This window comes from Chelonoidis abingdonii, chromosome 1, assembly GCF_003597395.2.
Source record: "Chelonoidis abingdonii isolate Lonesome George chromosome 1, CheloAbing_2.0, whole genome shotgun sequence".
Lineage (NCBI taxonomy): Eukaryota > Metazoa > Chordata > Testudines > Testudinidae > Chelonoidis > Chelonoidis abingdonii.
The window spans coordinates 65938954-65948729 of record NC_133769.1 but is presented as its reverse complement, the minus strand read 5'-3'; the positions used below and the strand labels follow the sequence as shown (position 1 = coordinate 65948729).

General features: G+C 39.4%; 1 protein-coding gene across 3 annotated transcripts in view; it reads right to left on the bottom strand.

Annotated features, from left to right (window-relative positions):
• Positions 1-9002: 9002 nt before the first annotated feature.
• Positions 9003-9776, bottom strand: part of TBK1 (TANK binding kinase 1) — a 56846-nt gene continuing 56072 nt past the window's right edge. For all 3 annotated transcript variants that reach the window (XM_032775234.2, XM_032775231.2, XM_032775233.2), the window contains exon 21: positions 9003-9140. In XM_032775234.2, the coding sequence (XP_032631125.1) occupies positions 9089-9140 (52 nt within the window). In that variant the 3' untranslated portion in view covers positions 9003-9088. The remainder of the gene's footprint in view (positions 9141-9776) is intronic.

Genomic DNA, 9776 nt, shown 5'->3' with positions numbered 1-9776 from the left:
CCCTTTAGATAACTATTCCCCAGGAACAGATCTCAGTATTAGCCAGTTTTTCCTGATGTACAACCCAAACGTTTCTGGCAAATTCCACCCCATTACTCAGTCATCTTGGATTTCCTTGTAACCACCCTAAGCAGCTTCTTGCCCTGGCAGGTGTTTACACCAGCAGATACTTGTAGATATTTCTCATGTCAATAGATGCCTTAAACCCTATTTCATAACTAGGCACCTGGCTTAATCAGGACTGTGACCAAAGTAGGTTCCTAGTCAGTTTTAGCTGGTTCGTGTCAGATACCCAACCATGTTCAAAGGCCCTGGGCAAGGCGAGGTACAAACCTAGACCAGGGAGTTTAGTTTGAACGTGGCTCTAAGCGAACATCGCCCTGTCCCCGGCGGGGAAGGAGGGAAGTTGAGACCACTGGAGAAGTGGAGCGGGGGAAGCAGCAGGGGCAAAGGAGGCAGGACAAGGCAGAGAGAGGGACGGGAGAGAGAGATGCCGAGGGCCGGGGTGGCCACCGGCGCTGGGCAGCGGGGCAGGGTGGGGGGCGCTCTCACCCGCGCACCGCAGGCTCTGGGAGAAGATGAAGTGGCAGCAGAGGTCGCACCAGGTCCTCACCGCCTCCTCCAGCCTGAAGCGGTGCCGCTGCCCGCGCTGGCCTTCGGGCTCGGGCTCGAAGATGGTCCGGACGTGGCGCGGGCGCTGCGGGGCGGGTCGCCGGCGGCCGCAGACCGGGCCCGGGGCTGCGGCTCTGAGTTCTGACCTGACATCCCAATAATGTCCTTGACAGTTCTTCAAGCACTGCAGTAATTCTGTATTATTTTTTGTACTGTGGTAGTGCCCAAAAGCTTCAATGAAGATCATGGCCTCGTTGTGCTAAATACAACAAACACAAAGACAGTGCCTGATGCAAAGATCTTGCGGTCATTTTCTCTTAGTTAGTACTACATACATGCCTGTGCGCACACACTATTTTAGCGCATTGTCTTGATACAGCCATTAAGAACTTTCTGAGTTAATTTTATTTTGATGTTCTCTTTAATTGTATGTTTTTTTGTCTACAGTGAGAGCACCTCAAGCTCTGATGTTGTCTGACCTGTCAAACGAAACAGAATTGATCCTGGTCACAACTTGGATAGAAATTTTTTTTTTTTTAAAATCCCAACTACCTCTGGTGATCCTAGAATGTCTTGGGAGGGGCCGTGGGGGGGTGAATCATGTGTCCCACACTGCCCCCTCCCTCCTCTGCCTGGGCCCCTCGGCATGGGGAATCGGTTGTCACTACAGCCAGGCAGCGCTAGGAGACTGCAGACTGATCTGGTGTCACAAAGCCTCCTCCACCCTCTGCCAGGCCCCTGCTGGTTGGGTCGGAGAAGCTGTAGGCCAAGGATCAGGTTTACTTGGTAAGTTACTGTGATGGGCTGTTTAGCCTACAAAGAATAATGAATAGAGGGTACCACGTAGCAGGCATGAGAAGGTGTAGCACTATTGTACCAGAAAAATCGCACCATCATGTAGAATCATAGAATTGGAAGGGACCTCCAGCGGTCATCTAGTCCAGTCCCCTGCACTCAAGGCAGGACTAAGTATTATCTAGACCATCCCTGACAGGTGTTTGTCCAGCCTGCTCTTAAAAATCCCCAATGATAGAGATTCCACCACCACCCTAGGCAATTTATTCCAGGGCTTAACCCCTCTGACAGAAAGTTTTTTGTAATGTCAAGCCTAAACCTCGGTTATGGCAATTTAAGCCCATTGCTTCTTGTCCTATCCTCAGAGGTTAACAACAATTTCCCCCCCTCCTCCTTGTAAAAACCTTTTATGTACTTGAAAACTGTTATAGCCCCTCTCAGTCTTCTCTTCTCCAAACTAAACAAACTCAGTTTTTGAATCTTCCCTCATAGGTCATGTTTTCTAGACCTTTAATCATTTTTGTTGCTCTTCTCTGGACTTTCTCCAATTTGTCCTCATCACCCAGAACTTGACACAATACTCCAGTTGAGGCCTAATCAGCACAGAGTAGAGCAGAAAAATTACTTCTCGCATCCTGCTAATACAACCCCAGAATGATGTTTGCTTTTTTTGCAAAAGTGTTACTGTTGACTTATATTTAGTTTGTGATCCACTCTGACCCCCAGATCCCCTTCCGCAGTACTCCTTGCTAGGCAGTCATTTCCCATTTGGTATGTGCGCATCTGATTGTTTGGGGGCTGGTCTACATTGGGGGTGGGAGGGAAATCAATTTAAAAGATGCAACTTCAGCTATTGGCATAGCTGAAGTCAAAGTATCTTAGTTCGACTTACCTGGCTGTCCTCACCTCGGCGAGTTGACTGCCGCGGCTCCATTGAGGCTGCTTACTCCTCCTGCCGAGGTGGAGTATGGGCGTTGATCCCCAATAGATCAATTACTACCCACCGTACCCTAAGTGGAGTACTTTGCATTTGTCCTTAGTGAATTTCATCCTATTTACTTCAGACTAATTCTCCAGTTTGTCCAGATCATTTTGAATGTTAAATTTTGAATTAAAGAGTGTCATGAAGCAGAGGCAGGCGTTAAAGTTGCAACATTCATTTTAACTGGTTTCTTGACTTTGGGGGCCTTAACTCTAATGCTGCTTCAAATGCCTATGTCGGAGATGCTCAAAAATAAGTTGTTTCGGTCTCCACTGCTTCCTGCTCTGCTAGCTTGCAAAAGTTTAAACACAGAGCTCATAACTAAAATACATTTCTTAAAAAAATCTCAAACTTTGCCTAATGCTCTGCTATTGATGAACCCAGCCACCCTTGACCAAAGCTGCCAGAATGTAATTGATCAATATACTTAAATTGCACTTTTGTCCTGTAGTTTTCAAAACATTTTTAAAAAGTAAAGAAGTATTACTAGCATATTGCAGAGCATAAGAAAGAAGAGACATATGAAGCAAGTTGCAGGAGATGCAAGCTGATCTAGGAGATAACTCATGGGTTTAGCACAACAGGGGACATAACACACACTTTGACCAATGGGCTACAAGCAAAGTGAGAGAGAGGTGAAATGCGAAACATGTATTTTGGTGATCCACACCATAATTTACAGTTTGTCATAGCTTTAAGGTACAAACCTGTTTTAAAGAAGTCTTTTTACTGTGTGAATCACCTGTGACCATGCCAGCCTTCATATAGTTTAGCAGCAGGATTTGAATTTTTTGATCTGCAGATCCCTAGCTTAAGCCTTTTACCTTTTGAGCTACAGAAATAATTACTAGTTCTGTTCTAGAGCAGTCACTGGAAGAGGAATTGACACACCCTAACAATGGATTACACAACTGTTTAGCAGTCAGCAGTAGAATATTGGCAATTAGGAATCCTGTATTCTATACTTGGCTCTGGGAGAAGAGTGTGGTTTATAGTAGTTATGGAGAGAGGAAAAGGAAATCTGGTTTACTCACTCTGAAAGGAAGCAATGTGATACAGTGGACAAGATTGGGGTTTGTCATGTTAAAGACCTAGGTTCTCTATTTGCAGAGGGCAAGGGGGAAGAGTTTCAGCGCCTCTTCCCTGCCTTCTAGGTTGGGGTTTGTTGGTGTAGTCAATCATAAGGGTAGTGAATTGCAAGAGCATTTAAAATTGACAATACAAACTCCCTGCTCTCCTCTTTCCCAGCTCAGGAACTTTCTCCTTCCCAGAGCCAATATGTCACCAAATTAAAATTTGACATACCTTTTGTTATGAATAAAAAGTAATAAAATATTCTATAGACACATGCTACTGTGTAACTGATATTCTAAGAATCAATACACAAGAAGCAAAAATGTACCCAAAAGACAAATTGCGCAGTATTTTAGATTTCTTGCAAAAGAGGTACAAAGAAAACCAGGACAATCTTGTGGAAAAAAAAATCACCAGAAAGGATGATTTTTTAATTCTTTCTGTATCAATTAATTTTTTTTAATCAAACCACCATGAAAATTTCAAAATGCTCAAAGTTTATATTTTTGCCATTTTTGAGATTTTTACACATACAAGTATAAAATTCCTCTTAAAACTGTAATGCAATCTTAACTATAGCACAGCTATCAATATACCATAATAGAGTCTTATACCACCCGCTCTCATCCCCACAGTATGTGAGCACCTTCCAGTACTACATTGAACATGACTAACATCTGTCATATGAAGAACAGGAGTACTTGTGGCACCTTAGAGACTAACAAATTTATTTCAGCATGAGCTTTCGCTGGCTACAGCTCACTTCTTCGGATGCATAGAATGGAACACACTATGCATCTGAAGAAGTGAGCTGTAGCCCACAAAAGCTTATGCTGAAATAAATTTGTTAGTCTCTAAGGTGCCACAAGTACTCCTGTTCTTTTTGCAGATACAGACTAACACAGCTGCTACTCTGAAATGTGTCATATGTAGTTTGTTCTCTCGCTCTCAACATCTTCCCCCAGAGAATTGGGTGCAATACAGTATTTCATTTTGGTAGAATTTTTTGTTTGTTTAATATATATATTTATTAGAGAAGACAAGGTGGAAGAAGTGGCACTTAGAGGGGAAGGTGCTAAGGTTTCTGCTGATCAGTTTTTTTGAGAGTTTGTGCCACGGTCTTGGACTCGTTACTCAGAAAGCTGTCTCCTGCACAGACAAGCTTTACCTTATAGCAAAATGTGCCAATGTGCCCCAAGCCATGGGCAAAGTAGTTTGGTGGAGAATACTGGAGGAGTGCAGAAGGGAGATCCCTTTTCCAAGTTCTGGGATTCCTTTAACCTTTTGAACAAATGTCCATACTGGTTTTTAGCAAGTAAGGGACTAGGGATTTTACTGGAAAGCTAAGTTAGCTTTGTGCACATGTGTAGCACATTCAGGATTCATATCATAACTCAGAACTTAGGTGTGCTTTCTATGAGTAGCTGGGCAAATTTTAAACAGCAACTCTAATTTCTTCATTCCATATTTCTAAACTGTAGTAAATCATGTACATCACAAAGCAAGGTCTATATCCATACAAAGTTTCACATATAACAGTTCATCTGTTTTTGTGATACAAATAAGTTGCACTATTATTAAATAGGAAAACTTGCGTTTTAAGCTATACAGAACTCAGATTTGATTGAAGTATGCTCCAATTAATCAAAAGAAACTTTGTGTTGGCACTAAAACTTGAGAAACTTCAGCTCAAGAGGCAGAGCTTTCAGAAAGTTTGAATAACTGAAAAAGGAGCTTTACAGTAACTTTTATAACCTTAACTAAAGCAGTTGCTACATGACCTTGCTACAGTATTGCAGAGGTTCTTCCATGCATGGCTAGATCTTGTCGACACTAGACTTTTTGCCAGAATAACTACTCTGGCAAATCCTCATAGTGAAAGCATAGCTTATACTGGCAAGAGTTCCCTGCATGAAATAAGCTATATAGGCAAAAGGATTTTTTTGCTGGTATAACTGCATCTACACTAGGGCTTTTGCCTGCATAGCAATGTTGGTTAGGTTGTGATTTTTTTCCACACTCCTAACCGACACAGCTGTGGTGGCAAACCTTTTATGCATAGACCAGACCCTAGTTTCCTCTGGTTACCAGAGATAGCCCTAGTGTTTTCCAACAAGCATTATTGTAAAAGTTGATATCTTTCCTCTCTACTTCAGTGAAACTATTAGTCTCAGGTTGGTTGGAGACTCGTCATTTTGGAACTATTACAGTTAATACATCCATCAAAAAAAATCAAAATCAAAATCAGAAAGTGACAGGTAGGAAACATGCATGAAAGTTACATATTGGAATACTGAACAGTCAAACTTAAATGAAAGAGCGAGCTGTTTCAGAATTGGCTAGAGACTGGTTCTAATTTTACCCAAACAGGTTTCTCTAGCTCATTTGTTCCTTGTTTCACCCTTTCTCCCTTTCAAGGCTTGTTCAACTTTTTAAAATGTTTATGACTGAAGTGTCTCCTGCTGCCTTTTGTAATTTGTGCCATAGCATTATATCTTTTAGGTATTTTACGAAGTCCCACATACTGTGACTATAGTGATGCTTTTCTTAAAGCTTCTGCTATTGTATTAGCAATGGTTCAGCTCCACCAGTGGGAGCTCCTGTGCAGAAAAGATATCAGATAGAATGGGCACTGATGGGACATAACATGTGCACACCCACACTGCTCAGAACAAGCTTAAACAATATAGTGGTAAAAAAGTTAGTTGCTGCTGGCACCTAGTCTGTGCTAGTGCTTCCATTATTGTGCAGGACAGAAACTCTCTTTTCTGTATTAGGACAGTACTGAGCACACTTTTGCTGCTACTGCAATCTAAATAATGATTTGACACTTGTAATTTTATTCCTTATATTTCATTTGGGTTTAAGGGGGAAATAATGGTATATCATGAACATTAAAAGCTAATTTTTACAAAGCAAAATGAAAATAAATTATGAAAAGAAGCCTGGAAATTAAAGACATCTTAGAATAAGTTGTTGGTATTATATTTATGTATACAAGTCATTCACTCATGCAATTTTACAATTAATACGTAGACAGGCTTGCTAATGTATTAGTTTAATCAGTTACTTAACACTATAACTCTAAAGTAGTAATGCTGTTTCAGAGAGGGGAAAAAAAACCATAATACTATCAATTGTCTGTCTTGGCAAACCTATTACTTTCCATATTAAGGACTCACAATATTATGACAGTTGGTATGAACATAGCCAATCTCATGACACACCAGGCATCAAGGACTAAAGCCAATAAGGGAAGTTTAATAAGAAAGTAATCAGTAATATGCTTAACTGATTACTTCAAGTCCATTAGCCAGATGTAACAAATTATTTTTCAGAACAATTTTAACAAGCCTACATATATTAGTAATGGGTTTACAAGACTAAAACCAGCAGTGTTTTAAAACTGACATGTTATGAAGCAACATGATAGAAAAAAAATTGAACATTTTCATCCTTGTGAAAATAGTAAGCGACTGGACACTGTGACATACAAACTCTGTGTTTACAACAATTAACCCTCCCCATTCAGATGGCTTCAATGTAAGAGAAATAAGACTCCTCTATTCCTCTTACATTTCTCTTTTCTCTGAAAATTTGATCTTTCAACCAATATAATTTGTTTTCCAAAGTTAAAATACCTTAAAATAATGAACAAAAACAACATAGGCATAGAAATGATCTCAGTGATTCTAATATACATTTATGTACAGTTTAAGGACCTGATCCTTCAAACATCTATGCACATAAAATTTAATGACATTAATGTGAATGCTAGCTCAATCTGGCCCTAAAATATTCCCATAATTTAAATACTTCGCAGTAAACACTTTTAAATGACATGGCTAAACCAGAAAAAATGGATTTTTTTCTTCTTGTTTGGGTCAACAAAATTGCTGCACCGATTTTGGAGAGCAATTTTTTAAAAAAAGTTTGCAAGCTGAGGAACATCTTTTACTATATGTAGGGGTAAATTATATTTGAACAGGTAAGGATAAGAACCCAGTATCAGAGACTATAAAAAGTATATATCCTGCTTTAATACTGGAGCAACCAACCAGAAAAACCAACTTCATAACTTCTATTTTAAGTATAAAATACATTTTAAATGTTTTTATTCCTATACTGTGATGGGGGCAGAAAGATAAAGGAATAAACATCACAAAACTGAGTCTTACAAACGTATACCTGTTACTGGCTGCTTTTCATTTGGTTGCATGCTTCAAGATTTTACTGTTGTTCATAAAGCATGAAATAATCTAGGACTAATCTATTTGAGGGACTACATGTTACCCTACATGCTCTATTGAGAATAGGAATGGCAGAGATGGAACTGTTGGACATCCCTGGCATTGTCTCAAAAGAGAAAGGATGAGGCCTTTGCTTCAGAAGGCCCATGATCCTTGAATGCTCTTCCTCAACAATATGCAGCAGACTACAGGAGGTGGCAAGACTCGGGATGTCTGCTTCCTTTTTAATTTCATAGGTTTTGGAGCAGACAGTTTTCTTCTCCATGTTTTGGGTTGAGTTGTGCAGTGTTGGAGGAGCAGGGTGTAGTATTAATTTTGTATTTGAGGTTGGGCTGGATGCAGTTACTGGTTTTGAATGTGCTAACTTTTCTATTTAGTAGCTGCTTTTGGTTTCAAATGATTTTTGTTAGATGGCAGCAGCCTGCAGTATGGGGTACCACAGATGTAAAAAAGTATTACTATATTTTCTCTCACAAGTTTAACATTAGTCGTAAGTCTTATTAGTCATAAGCTGTGACATTGTACTTTGTTGGTTTTGGTCTCTTTCTGAGAATTACATTTTTAAAAAATAGTTGTTTTGCTGATGTTAAAAGCACTGAAGCAAGATGGGAAACGGTTTATGGACTCCAACACTAAACTCCCATAATACTTAGCCAAATGATTATCATGGAGAACATGGCATCCAACATGGACAAGACTAAAAACCTTGTGAATTTATTTTCTGACACACAAGTGGACTATTAACTTGGTAGACAAGGGGGAAGAAACGTATCTCCTCTCTTTGTCCTAAGTGCATGTTGTTCACATTGAATTACAGAAGCAAAGACAAGATCAAATGGTCTTCATTCAAGTACTGTAGCTGATGATGAGTCATTGACTAGGTTCTGAAATAACATACTGGTATTAAGGGGAGCCCAGGTGCCCTTTAAAGTAGTGGTGCCCCCCAAACATTATTCCACCCCCCCCCCAAGTTTGGGAACCACGGCTTTAAAAACTATTAATAACTTCTCTAAATGCAGGCTAGTTCAAGCCACAAGTTCTCTTTCAAGAAACAAAAGTAAATCATGACCTAAAAATCAACATTCAATGAATGTCTATTTAAGCATTATGCATGCTGTAATCCTTTACCAGGTTCCTTAAATGGATAAAATGTATAACCATCTCAGAAAACTTAACAGTAATTCTATTTTAACATTAACAAAAAAAACTGATATAATTGTTATATTTACAGTATATACATATTTACATACTTTTGTTATACTAGAGTTGCAGAAAAAATTGCTGTACAGAATGGTTTTTCTGCATTTAGATGCCCCTTATAGCATTTTTTTTTTTTTTGTGAAAAATGAACAGTCCTTTCATGCTCCTTTGTTGACTAGATACAGTCTACATTCCGTAGGCCACCATCCACAGTCAAAGCACCAAATCTAAAGTGAAAGAAACATTTTATTCTTAGCTGATTAAAATTGATTTAATACACAATAAAATTAAAATGTGTTTCTTTTTTGAGTTCATTTAACTATAACTTAATTATATTCTTCCCCCCCTCTTGCCACACCCCAACACATTTATTTCTTAATACAGTATTCTAGAAGACACATGAAGAGTGTGCACACAACAGGACACTGCATGATATAAGCATAGGACTGAGAACCAGGAACAAGTGAGTTCTTAGCCCAGCACTACCACTGACTCCGTAATTCACTAGGAGGCCTTAGGCAGATCATAACACCTGTGTAGCACTATCTACACTAGGAAACGGACCCCATTACTAACAGCTGCTATCTGCAATGGATACCCCTGAACCAGTGAATGAAAATGATTTGACTGCTAGCATAGACAGAAAAAAATCATTTTCAGTGCTATTAAAGAAAGCATTGTTTCAGCATGGTTACAGAAAGTATGAGTGACTTGTTTTCTCAGTCCTATTTCATTACAGCTAATGCTCAAACTGCTGAATGACTAACACAGATTGGTATCATTCCATAGTTATTAAACTTGAAGTGATATCTGAAAATTAAAAAAAGTTTAGATAAGAGCCTGAGAATCGCTTCAAGAAATAC